The 18,628-nt window shown below is 40.7% G+C and overlaps 1 protein-coding gene across 2 annotated transcripts in view; it reads right to left on the reverse strand.

The window, feature by feature from the left end:
- tok (tolloid-like protein 1 tolkin) overlaps positions 1–18,628 on the reverse strand; it is a 173,163-nt gene that overhangs the window by 44,518 nt on the left and 110,017 nt on the right. The window contains exons 3-4 of one of the 2 annotated variants that reach the window (XM_083131125.1): positions 9,959–10,201; positions 5,437–5,615 (exon numbers count right to left, since the gene is read on the reverse strand). In XM_083131125.1, the coding sequence (XP_082987251.1) occupies positions 5,437–5,615; positions 9,959–10,201 (422 nt within the window). Of the gene's footprint in view, positions 1–5,436; positions 5,616–9,958; positions 10,205–18,628 lie in introns of both variants that reach the window. The other variant, XM_083131124.1, reaches the window with a different exon arrangement.

The following is an 18,628-nucleotide window of genomic DNA, read 5'->3' on the forward strand; positions in this document are numbered from 1 at the left end:
AATCCTGCAAACGATTTGCTGACTGTATAGTGAGAATAAATAAGGTTCGTTAGTCATAAGGGCATTAATATTTAAAATACACATTTTTGTTTACCGATAGCTGGGTAGTTTATGGAATCTGCCTGATTGTTTTTTCTGTCTCTCTATCCTCCCCGTCCAGATGGAAAACTCTGCATAAACCCTTGATGCCAGAGCCTCGAGTCCGAGTCATGGTCGAACCTGTATTTGGGTGAAATTTCTCAACAATAAACTTGTTTATGGAATGAAGAAATTTCAGCGAAAAATGCGGGCTCGACCAGTACTCGAACCCTGTATATCTGGCATTGGCATACCGTGCCATTGCTGTACTAGACCTGTCTTCGCCCGAAGTGTATCCGCGTTAGGATTCGAACCTAGAACCCTTGGCTTCGTAGCGTGCCATGCAGATTATGCCACAGAAGCACGCTGTAAGACGAGAAGCAACTAGTAAAAAAATGAACTTTTTCAGCTTTCCCAGAATTCTGCCACTCCAAGAGCGAGTCTAGGGTCTTGTGGAATGTTTGTGATTCGGGCATTTCCCCCGTGGACCGTATCGACTGTCCAAGGATGACGGGAGGAGGACGAATTGGTGCATGACCGCGGGCGGACAGATTCCTTCCACGCTGAGACCACCCACCGCTCAGGATGACCTCCGGGCTGATTCTCCTGTAATCATTCTGTCCATCTGAGGTTCCTTCCACAGAACAGACAAGAAGATAGCTAGGAAGACCTAAGTAAGCTATAAATACCCGCGCCCCTGGGTTGACAAACAGGAGAATGAACACAGGCAAAGTGTACTCGTTACTACCTATGAGGAGGAGTAAAATCAGTGATTTATCCACATACACCCAACACCTAAGGACGTATTTAGGAGGGGGGATCAGGGGGTCCGGATGCCCCCCCGAAAGACTAACCAAGTCCAAAATTAAATAAGAAAACTATTATTGGTGCTATGCACAGGGGAACACTTTACCTTTTTTTTAGGACAGCTATATTATACAAATGTTAGTTATCTTAACTACACATAAGCCAGATAAAAAATACATTACGTGCCTTTCTTTGTGTTCATGCAATAAAAACAATATGTGGTCAGCATAATTTACCCATTTAAATATAATTATTATTATTTTAATCTTATTAATCTATGATTATAAAAGTTATTATTGTTACTTTATTATTTAATTATTATTATTACATGTGAGACACTTGGTTCGGACGCCCCCAAAATTTAATTCTAGATACGTGCCTGCCAACACCCTCCTCAGATTTCCTCAACAACCCGTGGCGCAACAGCCCGTGAGGGCAAGGGCCTCAATACCACCAGTTACGGGTGACTATGGTCAGCAGTACGAACCCCCGATTATTGTTGTAAGTTTCCATGATCGGGTTAAGCTATTCATTCGTAGCTCCCCAATTTCCTCACGATGGTGAATGGCCACCAGTCCCATACCATGCCGAAATCTCAGAAGAAAAGTTGTTACGCTCACTCCAGGAGACTCCATACCCTCTAAAATTTTCGCAAAGGCGAAATTTATAATGTTTTCGGCTGGAGATTTACACTTGCAACCCCGTAAATACGGACTTACATCCCCAGGTGTAAACCTCCGAGTCAAATAATCTTCGCAACATCTCCATCTAACTGTGGGGGTGTAGCTAGCAATGCTACAGGCACATTGTGAGTCGGATCCCACTACAATTTCACTCCCGATTAGCCTGTTGTGCATAAAATGTACTTAGAAACAAAACCTCAACAGTTTATCCGTTTTCTTAAAGCCTCTCTGGGTGTGATCATGACCACCACTGATGCGTTAGGAACAGTAGAGGACTTGGAAATGTTCTGGCGTTCGTTTGAGCCTTTCCACATCAGCAAAATCATAAATTATTCCACGCTGTAAAGGTTGAATTAGTGAGGAACGATTGATCGCAAAATTCCATTCCCAACACGAAAAAATGTTTCTCTCGTCCTCTCCACCGTTATGTTATCGATCATGCTTTACCCTGGCCAATTCATTTACCGCAGTTTTTCCCTTCCTTCTTTAGCACAGCGATGGGAAAATCCCGTGAATCACAAAGCAAGAGTTCATGATCCTTCTTCCACTGGCCATGTGGGGTGGGTAGAGGTGGAGGGGCGAATTGACTTGGCATTGGCCGTGAGATAACATAACAGACACGATAAATGACTAACATAAATAAGTAAGTGCGAAAAGTCATGCTAAGAATCAAAAACAGTAATTGTCTCTGAAAGGTTAATAGCAATGGCTTAATAACAGAGGTGGGGGGAGGCGTCCGATTGGATCATTTCCTCAGAAGAGAATAGTGTGTTTCCCCTCTAGCCATATTTCGATTTGAATCTAAAGACATAAGCTACCTTTAAGTAACCAATATTACTAGTGTTGGGCGATACATCGCGATATTGAGATAATATCGTCCAGGCGATATCAACTAGACGATATATCGTCACGATATTTTGGCGATATTTATCGTGTCAACGATATATCGTCACGATAGTTTGGCGATATTTATCGTGTCAACGATATATCGTCACGATATTTGGCGATATATATCGTGGAGATGATATATCGCCGATGCCTCGATATGGGAAAAATATCGTATAGTATCGTCTGTGACGATATATCGCGGTATCAAATTTCCGATATCGTCCATCCATAAATATTACATATACCACACAGCGTGTATATTCTGTCTCAGGATTCTGGAACCTGCATAATCTGTACCACAGGGGAAGGTTCACTTTTTACACAGCTGCTATGATGGTGTCATTGCAAGGGGAAATTGGCACTTTTCATCGGCCAGAACACATGGATGTCCGCAAATGCCAAATCCGGACTATATGGAGGGTTTGGAAGAACAGTCCAGTCAAGTTTTGAAAATTGATGCATGGTCTTCCAGCTGTTATAGAGACTTGGCGTTATTATGTCGTAAACGAAGGTTTGTCTTCATCTAGTTCCACACACAGTGGCCTGGGGGTAATACGCCAATTTGCACGTATGCAGATGCTCTGCATTGCTTGGGTGACAAGCACTAATGCAAACGCGCAATACTTCGCCTCACTGTGCTTACCCAGCCACTGTTTGGTATCCTTAAAAGTTTATCAAACGTCGATGAATGCCAAATAGTACAATTTTTCTTCATTAAGGAATTTAATAACACAACTCTGCTTCGTACTTATGTCCAGGCACGATGAAATCTTCCTCGACTGCCCTTCTGCTGCTATCTGTCGCCTCGCCACGGAACCCATAACAAGAGTGACAACATAACAACACAGGAGCCGTTAGTTTCGCACTGTCCCTCGTATAACCTAACCCAGCTGGAGAGAGGAATTAATTCTTTCTTTGCCCTTCTTTTTACCGGGAAACTTTTCTGCCACGATTAAGTTCTTCTGCTGGTTACTAAATCTGCTCTGAGCTGTCTTTTCACCAGGAGATTAGGCGCTTTCTTCGCCTCTCAACCATCAATGTTAATCTCTCGACTTCTTCAAACTAAGCTGCGAGGTTGTAAACATCCCTCACGGTTGGCAGAGATTAAAAGTTAGCCATTCAAAATGAAGCATTTCTCTCCTCCCATCTTTCTGAAGGGGTTAAATGGGAATTTTCATCGAAGGCCCGAACCGAAGTACAGTATTCGCACCAGATAAAAATATGCTTGCAATTTTCTTTTGGAACATGATTCTATAGTTATTAGTTTGTATAGCCATGGGAAATTTTGAGTTTAAACGGGAGAACACCCAGGATCGCCCCGCCGCTCAGTGGCGTGCACAAGAGGGCAGGAATTATTAATAATCCTAGAAAAGTTCTTATTCGGTTTAGTGATATATATATTTATACCCAATTCTATACGAATTAGGATACTTAATGATGATCCAACTATTCCTAATCATACTCCGAAAATTAAATATATAGTGAGTTAAAAGTTGGGCAGTTGGCAAGAGGGGTTAGTGGGACATAGCCCTCACATTGGATTGAATTAAATTATTGTCCACTTTATGCACAGCAAGGCCAATCGGGACTGGACCTGAAGTGGGATCTGACCCACCATCGTCCCTCCACCGGGTATCGAATCCGGGACACTTTGACTACAAGGCGACGATGCCCCCCCTTCAATTTGAGCAGCATTCCTAACAAAAGTCAAATGCAGGAAAATATGGCAACATATAGGACTGAGTTCTAAAAAAAATACACAACAGTCTTTACAATTATTTTTTTTTGTTTAAGTCTACTTTATGCACAGATAGGCTAATCGGGACTGCACCTACAGTTTAAAGTGGGATCCGAACCACTATGTGCCTCCACTGGGTATCGAACTTGGGACCCCTTTATTACAAGGCGATGTCTTTACGAAAATTACCGGCACTCCACTGCCTCCACTATAGCTAAGTATCATTGGCAACAAAGAAAACTTCTGAGCACTGCCATAACAATAAAATACTCACACAAGTATCCACCTCCAAACGTATCCCGAAACTCGAGCAAGCATTCCCATGGAATAATAGCCACTTCGATCACTGATTATTCTTAGAACTCGGATATTACCCTAAATGCCTATTTTGTCCGCTGAAGAAATTCGTAGGCTTTCAGTGCATTTCACTATACAACAATAATTGTATGTAAATTTTATTGTGCCTAATATTGCCTATTTTGACTTTAGTGTCTATTTCCATTACGGCCTAAAATATTTAAGGGGGCCAAATTATGTCCCACCCGTGAAAAGTATGTTTTCATACCTTTCTGTCTTCTTGACGATGGCGTAATGGTAATGTCATCCATCACCTTGTAATCAAATGGCCCGGATTCGATAACTAGTGAAGGAACATAGTGGTTCAGATCTTATTTTAAACTGTAGGTCCAGTTCCGATTAGCCTATCTGTTTGTAAAGTGCAATTAAACTTTGAATCACCTCTGGCACCGTGAGTCTTTCTGAGTATAAAATGGTATTATGACTGCAAAGTTACTGGGAGAAATTGTTGATATATACGGTTAGAATAGGTTTCAAAGACTTTAAATACTGCATAAATATAGAATAGTTTCTATTAGTGCAAATATATATACATTTTTACAGCTGTTATTGTTATGGAAGTATTAAATTTTGGATGGGAATATTTTTGACGTACTTATCAAAATCTTAGTGTATTTTTGCCTGCTTGTGTGGTCAGTTTCTAGCGCCTAGAAATCAGGTCTCTAATGAAAACAGCTATTTCAGCATAAATTTCATAACGCTGGACTTCACTGGAGTGCGCTTTGCCAAATACTACGTTATTAGTAATGGACGCACACGATAAGTAACATGCCTGTGTTATAGTTGCTCAACGAATATCCAAATATATCAATAGGTTTTATTCGTAGCACAAACATTGGAAACAATGTCTGCTGAACAGAGAGGAAAAGTAACAATCCAACTTACCCGTCATGATGTTGTCCCTGATGATCTGCACGTGGTTGTCCCTGTCGGGTCTCGTGTGCTCGTGCCAGAAGCCAACCACGTGACCCAGTTCGTGGACGACGATTCCGAACTTGTCGCAGTTTTTACCGATTGATATCGCCTGGGGGCCGTTGCCTCGCTTCCCCACGAAGGAACAGCACCTGCACGTACAGGAGAGAAAAGGAAGAAGAATTATTAGGATAAATCACACATACGTGCATCAGCATACATATATATTTCTAGTGGCAACACATCTAATAAGAAGAGTATCCAGTGGCTCTCGATTCAGGGTAGATTGAAGAGGTTATGTGCCATTGGCCTCCTCTTTCACAAGCTCCTGGACATACTGACAACACATACGCTGAGGTAGACCAAAAGTAGGTATACAGTACTGCCTATCCTCTTAGGCGTCAGATCGGGTGAACATGGAAGCCAGTGAATGTTGCGACGTCACCCATGTAGCCCGATCGAATGCTGTGGAAAGGTATCATGATGTCATGATCCCATGAGTATTGTAGGTCTAGTTTTGGAAGAAGAGATGAAAAATGCGGCCCCTAAAAGGTCGGCTGCACAGAGTGGGGTCCGGTACAGTTTTAAAGTGTCACAATGAATTTGCAAAGTTTAAAATTCTGAGAGGATATGAAACGTGAAGAGAAGTTTCCTCAAGTGACATTGCTACGTGGGATCGGGTATGATTGGAACTCTCTTCTATGTACTGGATATTTTGGCAGGTATAAGGTACGTACGTGATTAAAAATAAAAATAAGGCAAGAACGTAGAGAAGAAAGGTCTCGAGAATAAATCAAGAAAGCGTGTCTATGGACGTCACTTTAAGAAACGCACGGTCCAGAGATGTTATTTTGAACGTACGTCCCGTACAGCACAAATCTCTTACGGGATATGGGATGTATTGGGAGTACAGTAGAGCGTCGATTATCCGAACGTCGGTCAACCGAACGACCGCTTAACCGAACTGTTTACTCGCTCGCACCTGTTACTCTCCCACCCTACCGTCCATCATCCCCCTCACTCCCAAACCAAGTTTCCCACAGTAGTCGCCGCACTGAGCCACCGCTGGCGGAACATTGCTTCTAATGGGGCCTTCATAAGGCGCTGCTGACCGGTCAAGCCGCCAGTCGCTGTGTTTCAACAATCAGCACACTTCTGTCGGTGTATGTATTGTTCATGCAAAATGCGTATGTAATATGTACATATTTTTGTTTAATAAACTGTACCACATACTATATATTCCTACTAAAGTTGCCTTTGTACGTTACTTTGTAATACTTAAAGAGATGCCTGTTTTTATGAATAAATTTACTGTACAATACTTCTTTTTGGCAAATAAACATGTACAGTTCGATTATCCGAACAAACCAGTTTTCCGAACACCCATGTCCCCCAATTACTTCGGATAATCGACGCTCTACTGTACTTCAAACCTTCAAAATGACAAAAGGAGTCGGGTGGCCTTTATAACAAAGTTTGTTGGATTTCGTTCTGGTTATGGAATGGATGCTCAAAAACTTACGGTTTCAATGAGACTAGAACTTCATGACACACGAAAATTTTATCATCACATGAAAATATGTCGAACGGTGAAATTTTGAAAATTCAAAAAGAGATATGCCGGGGGGGGGGGGGCGGGGGTTAACCGAACATTTTAAATACCATTTGAGACTGAGTGACAACTTGATGGATAGGTCTTTTAATTTCAAGTAACAGATGATATACGCGAAGTAATGGATAACCGCCAAATATTTATATGAGTGTTACTGGATTTTAGTAAAGCTTTTCAGACTGTGGATCATGATATACATTTGAGTAAACTTACATACTTCTTTAATTTTCCTGTGGGTGCAGTTGATTGGGTTAAATCGTACTTATCTGGTAGACGTCAATGCGTTGCATCATCGTCTGGAAAATCTAACTGGAAATCTTTAGACTCTGGTGTTCCTCAGGGTAGTGTATTGGGTCCACTCTTATTTTCTATGTATGTAAATAATGTAACAAGAACCATAAGACATCTTGCACATCATATGTATGCTGACGATTTTCAGTGTTATATATCAAGTTCATTGTTGTATTTATCACGTGAAATAGAGCTGATGAACATGGAACTCTCTAATATTAATAATTGGGCTGCCTGTCATGGGTTATATATAAATTCCAATGCATATTAATTGAATCACGTCAGCACGTATAAATGCGGCTAATATGCCAACTGTAAGACTAAACGGTGTATGTATAGCCTTTTCTAAATCTGTAACTAATCTAGGAGTGATAATAGATACAAACCTGACATGGTCTGAACACATCTATTATACAAATAAAAAAAATCTTCGTCCTGTTATTAAAGAGCGAATTATACAAGCTTTGCTCCTCTCACATCTTGACTACTGTGATAGTGTATATGCTGATTGTAATGAAATGCTTGCAATGAGAATTCAAAAAATTCAGAACTCATGCATAAGCTCGTATTTAACCTTAACAGGAATGGCCATTTAACTGAATATTATAATAAATTATGCTGAATTAAAATGAAAGACGCAAGTACAGAAAACTAGTGTTGCTATATAAGTTACTTTATACAGGAAGTCCTTTTGTATATCACCGACAGATTGCTTCCTTTAAGAAACCCAGACTTATCATACACAAGATCCCAAAGTCCTAATTTCTTAACAATTAAAACTCACAAAACTGAAATTTTTAGTAACTCTTTTACTGTATCAGTGGTTAGGGACTGGAATGCACTCTCACATGAAATGAGAAAATCAAATTCAATAGGTATCTTCAAGCGAAGTTTTATGGAGTGATGCTACATACTCTTATTCCTGGTTCGATTTTTTGTCAAGTAATCAATACATGTTTAATAAATACTTGTTGTGGCCTGTTATGTATATAGACCTATGTATGAGTGTGTGTGTGTGTGTGTACTTGTGTGTATATATGTTATGTATATCTTTAAATTACATATTTTTACTGCGGTTTGTTTGATGTGAAAGGTATATGTATGATCCTTATTTTCAATGTTTATTAGCTCACCGGACAAAAAAATTAGTCACCCCCCTGGAGACATCATTCTAATACAGAGTGACACCACCTTTTTCCCTGATAACCGCCTCGATTCGGCGAGGTAAGGAGTCCACAAGGTTCTGCAGGTATTCCACATCCAGTTGACACCACTCGCTGATCAGAAGATCACGTAAGGCCTCCAAATTGCCTGGATGCTGATTTCGGCGTTTCACCCGCTGTTCCAAATAGTTACACAAATGTTCTCTGGGATTAAAATCAGGCGATTTAGCGGGCCAGGCAAGGTGCGATAGGGTGCCCGAGTGTTCATAAAACCACTCACGTATGCGTGCTGCCCCGTGAACACGCCAGTTGTCATCTTGGTAAATGGGGGGGTCCACAGCGTGCTCATCATGAAGATGTTGACTGAAGGGAAGCACCTGATCACCGAGAATGTTCAAATAAACATACTGGTTCATGTTCACGGTTACCTGAATGAGTGGGCCCAGTGCATAGTAAGAAAAACACCCCCAAAACATCACAGAACCACCCCCTGCCTTAACTACACCCTCCACATACTGCGGATGAAATTCCTCATTTGACCGTCGGTGCACTCGACGCCTTGCTTCACTTGAAAAGAGGCAAAATTGCGATTCATCAGACCACATTACGCGCCTCCAGTCTGCCACTGTCCAAGTTCGGTGTTGTCTGGCACATGTCAGACGTGCAACTTTGTGTGTCGCTGTGAGCAAAGGCCTCTTTCGAAGTACCCGACTCCATATGTCCATGGCATGAAGTTCGCTCGGAAATTGGTTGGAATGGACCTTCATTCACTGACTGTAACAATTCCGGTCTGCTTTGAAACAGATTGTCATTCACAAGACGTGACACTCGTCTCCGGTCCCTCTGGATTAGGATCTTTTTCGACCACAGTTCTCACGCCGTGTTTCATTGCCACCAGTGGTACACCATTTCTTGTACACACGTTGGACAGATCATGTCGATACACCTACAAATCCAACAAACTTCACTCACTGTGTGACCATGGGCACGCCCAAACACGATAGCCCCCTTTTTGCCACTCCGACACATCCCTGGCTTTGCCCATCTTGACACACTATTCCCATACTGGACAACGTCTTCTGGACACAGCACTGATCCAGACATAATGTACCATGCCACTCCTCTGCAACGCCATCTGTAGTGGCATCAGGAAACCACCTTGCTTTTGAGCAGGGGTGACTAATTTTTTGTCCGGTGAGCTTATGTGAATCAAATTATGAATGTCTATTACATTATGAACTATTGTATGTGGTTGAGTGTAAGAAAAGGCATGAGACTTAATCTCCATATGCGACAGTTCTGAGAATTCACTGCACCGTCCAGAGTATAATGCGCCTCGTCAGTCCACAGAATATTCTTCACCTGTTACAAAATTACAATAATGTAATATTATTTTTAAAAAAAAAATAACTCAATGGTAATATCTTACCCGCAAGGCCTCTCCGTAAACACGATGTAGTTGGGATGCTCCGGGGTCCTCTCCACGAACTTGACGCACGTGTAGTTCTCCCAGTGCCGCATGGCCTGCTTGAAGAGCGCCTTGTGCCCTCCGCTGAAGTTGGCGTCGATCTCGTAGGGGATGACGCCAAAGTCCCAGATGCGCTCCTTCCTGGCGGTCGCCGCTCGACGGTTCCTCCTGCCTTCGTGGTAGTGCTTCGACCGCCGGCGTCCTCTTCTGACAAAGTAAGCAGAAAGTTCAGAACAGAGGTGCAGTTTTGTCAAGGGTGGGACAGATAAAACCCTTCCCCTTTACATAGTAAGAACTTATAATTCTGTGAATTTTCAAATGATGAAAAATAAATTGTTTAGGACAAAAAGAGGAAGTAATTGACCTTTGAATATTCTAGTGGAGTTGAAGGGGAAATATAACAGTTGAAGGAGAAATGAATTGGTTTCTTATGTCACGGGTGGCACAAAAACAAAACAAAATTACATCAAAAAGTTAAAATAAACAAACAATATGTCAAATACCTTATACTATTAACTAGATTATGTACAAGTTCTTGAACTTCTATCCAAATGATAATTTTAGATTGTTGAATCACAAGCAGGCCCGTACCCAAGGGGGGACAGAGGGACCATGTCCCCCCCCCCCGCGAGCCATGAAAACTTTTAATTTGAACGTATAAAACCTACAAAAATTACGTTGACGGTTTTTCGAATTTTGCATGAATTTCGATTATGTCCTTGCACAAATGAATAGGTTGTTTCTGTACAGAGTCAGGCTCTAGAAGTCTACAGTCTGGGCATATTTTAGTTCTATAACCATTGATGCAAGGCTATCAGACGTTCCGATATAGTCGGGACAGTCCATTCCTTTTAATCCATGTCGCGACTTGCTATAAAGGAAGAAAGACTCTTGCGCCACTACAGACATTGTACTGGTTATGTAGGACTTTCTGTAGAATACTGTGTACATTATTAAAATTGTCTGAACTTTTTATGAGTCAAGAAAAGTTGTTTGACACTCGACAAATAGGAATCCCTTGATTGTTGAATGGTTTCTTCTATTACAGTGTCACTATGTTTCACTTAATTATAATAGAGGGGAATTTTCTATACTCTTTACATCATGGAAGAAAGTTTCCTCAATGACTGCACCACAAGATCTGCGATCCCTTTTCGCCACCACTGATCAGAATTATAAAGCACTTTGATTTCTTTCTCCAACATCAGGCGTTTTCTGCAACTGATGTCCATTCTGCCACTCAATGGCTTAGGGTTAATTAATATTATGTAAATAAGAAAATCCACTTCACAGCAGAATCGTTGCTAGATTTTTGGGGCAAAAAATTGTCTGAAGTACTTTTAATATTGTTATTTGTCCAAAACACTCAAGAAATTAAGTACCTTTCAAAATCTGGAAAATTCAGGGGAATTAAATTATTTTTGCTTGGCAGAATTTGTAACCGGAAACACGTTTCCTTTTATCTTCCCAACAATCTTCCTTTTGGGTAATATTGCTTATAAAAAGAGTCTTTCATTTATTTTCAAAAATGTTCAACAAACGTGATTCATTTGATTAACTTACAAAGTTAAAGTGTAACTCTTATTTACATTGTGTAAATAATTACGCAATTATGTAAAATAACTGGAAAAGTCAGGGACTTGCAAAATGGGTGTGAACCCTCATCTATCAACCCCACGCACATACGTTGCTTTTCGTAGGCTATTTGAATTGTTTGTATTATGCACACATGTAGTCTACCCGTATCATACAATTTTTCTTTTCGCTCTCCGACAGACACAAATGTCAGGGTCAACTGCAAATATTTGTCACGTGGTTGTATACATATAGGTTAGAAAATGCTGTTCTTCAACATTTCGTAGCAGCAAAATGAGCAAATTTCTCTAACCACCCTCTCCCCTCATAAGTAATAGCGCAAACTGACACAGGTGAAAGTACACGATAATTGTACATCATTAGCATTTTACCAACTAGGACGGCATTTACAAACAATGAAGTCAGTGGCAGCTTGTAATCACAGATTCGCGATTATCTCGAAAACGGTTCGTTTGCAGACCCATGTTTACTGATACTTTTTGCTTCTATTATCGTGTACTTTCACCTGTATCAGTTTGCGCTGTTACTTTTGAGACACCCTGTACACGTATAATATGAGAGAAAATTTATGAAAATTCGCTTATGAGTCTGGCCCCACCTCAAAAAAATCCTGGGTACTGGCCTGATCACAAGATAGAATAAAATTACAGCAGCATTGCCTTTAATTGTAGAAGTAAAGATTCAAGGGCATCTTGGCATGGAGTGCATCATCAATATTCCATCGTGACATTTGATCCACCCTGTACGCGAAAACCTAAACAAACGCGGAACTTTTCTCACAATACCTGGCATCTCTCTTCGTCAGGATCGTTTACTTTGTCGTACGTTCGTTTACTCACTTCCCTGTGTATCGACGTGAGTACCACTTTACTAGATGTAATGCCAAGCTGCAGCTAAAGTGGTTCAGAATTGACATGACGTTAATGGTCATCGACACGCCATCCCGCAGCTTCGTTCAAATCAGCAATTTATCTTTTGCGCTATGCAGTTAGTTGCATTTACACGATCTGCAATATTCCCAGTTGATCGGACCAGCAAGGAGGCCCGGAAGGGAGTAGGACCTGAACTTCCACCTAATCAACCCTTACCCGCAATAAACGAGAAGAAGAATGGTAGTTAAACCAACTTTTACCCCCCAAATGTGCATTTCTCATGTGACATTTACAGGTATAACAAACAACCCAAAGTTATTGGATAGAAGTTTACACTTTAGAACAGCTTCAAGTTACGTCTAATCAAATTGGACTTTTTAGCTTTTTTTAAATCTTCAACATGTCCTCTTTCCATTCGTGTATTTTATTACGCCATCGGATGTTTGATATTCCCAAGAGAACTGGTAAAATAATACTCCCATAAACGTAATGCTACTACTACTACGATCATCCGGCGCATAGATCTCTCTTTCTCCGTGGGGATAGGTCGGTGGGGAAGGAGCAGTTTAGGCTCGTCCCGTCTGGCTGGACACAAACTGTTCCTTCTGCCCTGCCTCATATGTCTAAATAATGGCTAAACATGAACGCAAAATTATAAAATAAAATATATAGCCATTTGTGAACTTTGATGGTTTCGAGACAGGACGAGACATCGCAGAGTATTGTCTCGTGTCGTTCTCGGTCTCGAGCTGTAAATGCACGTATCAGCAATATGAACACTGTGTCGGTGGACAAGACTTCACATCACAGCGTGTAGAAGCCATTAAAGAAAACCGGAATTTTTATCTCGAATTCAACAGTGATCGACATTTGACTCCTGGTACTTGAGGCCAAATTATACAGGGAAAGTCAAAAAGGATTTAATTACTTTACATAGTTATTTTGACGTAACTATTAACGATAGAAAACTAAACAAAGCATCAATATAAAGAGAAACTCTGGAAGTCTTATTCCCACATGGCACGCTTACGCAGCTTTGACAAGTTGTTTTAAACATGCAAACCTTGATGCGTGGCGTTGCTCCACAAAGTCCTGGAACAGAGTATACGTTTCAAACTTCATTGTCGTTTCGGCAGAATACGATTTTCACGGAACCCGCTTCCTTCTATAAACAAACTTTCTGCCGTCACCCCTATTTTGCCACCGAGCACGTCCAGTTGGCGCATGCGCACTTCCGTCCATGGTTCCGACTAAGGCAGCCGAACTATACCAACCAAGGTCACCCAGCAGTATATTTGGCATTTAGTATGTGGAGGTGGCAACACTGCTCCCATATTCAGGAAGGGGAGAGAGAAGCAAGAGCGGGGGGGGGGGTTGAAAAGGCAAACAGACCGCGTGTCGCCGAAAGCATGTGAATCCAGAGCAGGGAAGGCAAGACAGACGAAACTAATTAATGCTGACAAGAGTTTGTTCCATAATTAACTTCTCGCAGACACCGACAGGCCACAGAGAGAGATAGAGAGAGAGAGAAATGTAGGCTGATCTCTGGTGACAAGGACGAGTTCGGAATGAAAATTATATTTCCAGGCGGCACGAATCGAGGTCCACCTACATTGCAAAATTCATTGAAGTCTTGCAGAAGTTTTTCGTGAACACACGCTCACTGTAGCAATAAGCTGTAATCACGATATACCGACCTCTGTTTGTACTTCTGAAGAAGTGCAAGATTTTCTCAAACGCAGTAGAACGTTATTTAATAATAATTGTCCCTACAGGGTGCACAATAAGTCCAACCACAGATAAAGAGGTCCAACCCTATTTTTAGAATTAAATACCCGTTTCACTCAATGTCAATTCATATTTAAAAAATAAGATGAATCACAAGTGCATGAGATTTCAGACATCAATAATATATATATTAATTATGGTATTAAATGTTGTGTACTGTTTATATATTTTAGAATGTGGAAGAGTTAAATAAAACAGATTTTTAAACCAAAAACCATTTTTTTTGTTTAATCAAGACTTTTTGGTTTATAGGAGTATAGCAACATTCTAATGAAAAGCTTTACAATAAAATGCAGATTAATTCTAATGTAAAACTCAAAATAATTAACGCTTTTCTTAAAAAAAATAGTTGGTTTTAACCTGGAATCTGGTGATAATATAATTTATTTTTAAAATTTTCTGATTGATGAATGTACATTAAATACACCCAAAATCAAAAAATATATCTTCAGTTCTTATTTGTCTTTTATCACCAACCTACAAAAATATTGTACATAAGCAATGATATTGTGAAACTGTGCTCTATTTGATTTGTATTGATTTGATTTTTGTTATTTAGCGTCGCTTTTATGCCACTTTAGCTAATCGCGACGATGAGGATGGGTGATGATTTAATGATGATAAGACAAAGAACACCTGTGCCCAGCTCGGGATTCGAGCCTGGAACCACTGCTGATCTCTGTTTAATCTTGGCACTGTTTTGTATTGTTTTGTTTATTTTACACAACTGTTTTACTATAATATTACTACACATCACTTTTTATGTTCACTTTACGCACAGACAGGTTAGGTTAAGAGGGACTGGACTTACAGTTTAAAGTAGGATCCGACGCACTAGGGGTCTCCACTGGTGTATCGAACCATCACCCCTTGATTATAAGGCAGCATCGCTACCACTACGCCATCGGGATGGCACAACTTTTCATACAAGATGCTGTGTCTAACATTGAGTTCGAGCTTGCTTGCTATCCAGTTTTACTGGTAACTGCCCTATAAAAAAGGCTCTAGACAAATCTTATTAAGATTTAGGCGGAAATGTCGACTGCTGTCGTGTTAACTCGCAAGCCACCATATAGGATTTCTAGGCCGAGTAGTGGAGATAAAATTTGAACTGTGAAATATGGGTTACGTTCAGAAACCCGTGTTTGCACAGAATTAGTTCAGCTTTCGGGTGCAGATACCGTGAAACAAGCCGCCGCCGGTCGAAGCCCGCATGGTTTGGCGAAATGCAGGTCAAACGTCTGCAGACATGGGGTACCACCACGGTACAAGGTCGCCCGTGCAGGTGAATGGGGCTTGGATACAGGCGTCTCTACATCGGCATAACGAGATCGTGGAAGTCAAAGCGGCCCTATTGGAACTGGAACTCTGTGCAAACTATTTTGTTGCCAGGGAAGCATGGAATAATCGCGTTTATATTCACTGTATGGTATCAAATTGAACTTTACTGTTCGAAATGTGAATAGATTTATCCAATGTGTTTCTCAGGGGTTGTAGCCACATGAGAATTTACTCAACAATCCATAGGAGATGAAGAATCACAGAGGGGGGAGGGAGGGGGGAAGAAAGAGAGAAGACAGAACTAAGAGCAAGAGCCTCAGTCTGGAAGAATGCTGTACAGGGTGTACTCAGTAGAAGAAGGCAGTGGCGCAACCACAGGATGGGGGGCAGGGGGAATTGCCCCCTCCAACCTTGGATGGATATGAGTTCTGGGGGGCAAGGGGGGCGCAAACGTTGGCGACCAAGGGTACCTACAGGGGGCAATTACCGCCCACAATTTCAAATTTTATGCAGATAAAAATACTTTTCGTAAAATTGTATTGCTGGCTTCGCTCGCAATACCTCCTTTTCTTAGTCTTATCAAGTTCAGAACCGTAGCTAGGGGGCGGCGGGAGTCTGCCCTGGCCACCGAACGATCTATAAATGAAAAAAAAGTTGTAGAATTGATTGATTGATTTGATTGAATTATGATTGTAAGTCCACTTTATGTACAGAAAACCAATCGGGACAGGACCTACAGTTTAAAGTGGGATCCGAACCACTGTGCCATGTGCCTCTACCGGGTATCGAACCCGGACCCCTTGATCACAAGGCGACGACGTTACCACACACCATCGGGGAGGCCCAAAAGGTGTAAAAGAGAGAATGCATTGACGCCCCATGAAATTACTTGCGCCCCATTAAATCAATATTGATTTTAGTCTGCAAAAAATTTGGATCTAAAAATTTTGTTGCTCGCTTCGCTCACACTGTGGTTGTTTTCTGTAATGTATTGGAAATTACCAGAGAGAACAATAAGACTTGTCTTCATTAATTATGTCTTAAATGTATGAACAATTGTTTTGAAGAATGGGAGCGTTCACATTTAAGACATCATTTATGTAATTTTTGCTGTTGGTTTATTGTGAGATGGATGAATTGATTGTGTAATATATTTAAATTATATATGTTGTATATAATATGTATTAAGGAAACTTTGAATACGTACACAATTTAGTGTTCACGTCGCTCTATGTTGCATATCTGTGAATATATCATGCATGAAAGTTATACATGTTAATGTAAAAAAGAATTATTTTCGGAATGCATTTATCAAGCATTTTGTCTTTCAAAAATAGTTCGTATGCTTGTTTTCCATTATTAATGTGAAATTGAACGTGTTGAAAAAATAATTCAAATAGTTTGTCCGAACACTAATGCTTTAGCAACAACTTCTATCCCCTATTTGCGTAATTTACGAGGATAATGACGTCTTTGATACTACTACTACTAATAATAATAATAATATAACATTATTATTGGTACGTTTATCCTGGTACTCCCCCCCCAAACAAGAATTCGTGGTTGTTCCTCTGGAAGAAGGTGCTTACGGAAAAGTCACCCACCCGTTACACCCCTGCGGTCCGCGAAACAAAGAGGAGTAAGATAAGCAGAGGAAGGGAAGAAAAACAGAAGAATGAAAGAGAGGAAAGAAATAGAATGAAAGATAGGGAAAAAGGAGAAATAAAAGAAAAGAAACGGAGGAAGAACCAGAGGAAAGAAGTTGGTGAAGAAAAGATAGGAAAGAAACAGAGGAAAACAGAAAAAAAGAGTAATGAAACAGGGAGAAAAGAGGACAGAAACAGAGGAAGAAAAGACATGAAAGTAACAGAGGAAGAAAAGAGAGGAGGAAAAGACTAAAAAGAACAGAGGAAGAAACGATAAGAAGAGATTAGAGGAATTCAACACAGGAAGAAAAGACAGAAGAGAAAGAGGAAGAAAGAAACAGAAGAGAAGAGAGGAAAGTAACAGGGAGAAAGGATAGGAAAGAAACCGAGAAATACATGAGGAGAAAGGAAAGAAACGAGCTAGAATGAAAAGAACGAAAAAACAAAACAGAGAAACAAGTTGTGGATTTTTCCAGCACACCCCCTCAACTGATATATATTTTTTTTTATTTACTCACAGTTTCAGATACAGTCTTATTTGGCCATTTTACACTGAAACAACATAAAGTAGAAATAAAAAATAACAAAAGATAAAAACAATAACAAGATGGGATAGATTTACATGTTCTTCGTCAGTAGTATACAAAAATTACGTTCTGGAAGGAAAATATCTACATTCAGGGGAAGTTTGTTGTAGATTTCTGGGAGCCTGTAAAACAAGGAGCGCTGTAGAAGGGATAGCCTAGTGGTTGGGTTGTGGAAGAGTTGCAGGTTGCGTGTTAGCTTTTGGGGTACCGTAAGTGTGAATTCACTGATTAGGAGATCTGTTCTGATTTTGCCATTTATTATCTTGTATAAAAATTTCATGTCAGCTAGATCACGACGAAAGGATGGAGTGTGAATATTCAGAGCAGCCATTGATTATGTAAAAATAGATTATTTTGTTTTGATGTTTGAGTGTGCTTCTTCCAGCATGCAAGAAGCGATTCAAAGTTTCCAGGAAAATGTTGTCGCCACCTGTAGCAGTGGCAAGGCCTGATAGATATCTGTGAACCACAGGGAGTGAGGAATGTTACTTCTGCGAAAGCAGGAAGGGGGAACAATGTGTCATACCTTTGACCAGATCTCAGCTGGTCACTTCCGGGGATTCTGGCTGTGCACTAAAACCTGACACCTGCTTCAATCAGCACATCCACGCACAAGACGCTCTTGTCATCCCACTCTGGGGGTTCCAGGGCACAAAGATTCATCCTCGACAAATGCATCGGAGTCACGTACCCCCTGGCAGTCATTGCACTTTTATCATATTTAGTGCACGTGTGAAGTGAGCGTATTGGAGCCCCACAGGTGCAATTCTTGGAAAGCCGCTGCTTGGGACAAAGAAGCAAGTTCGCCAGTAAGATTGATGGACAGGCAATGAGGACAGGGCTGTTCAAACACAGGTGTAT

This window comes from Lepisma saccharinum, chromosome 11, assembly GCF_977018435.1.
Source record: "Lepisma saccharinum chromosome 11, izLepSacc3.1, whole genome shotgun sequence".
NCBI lineage: Eukaryota > Metazoa > Arthropoda > Insecta > Zygentoma > Lepismatidae > Lepisma > Lepisma saccharinum.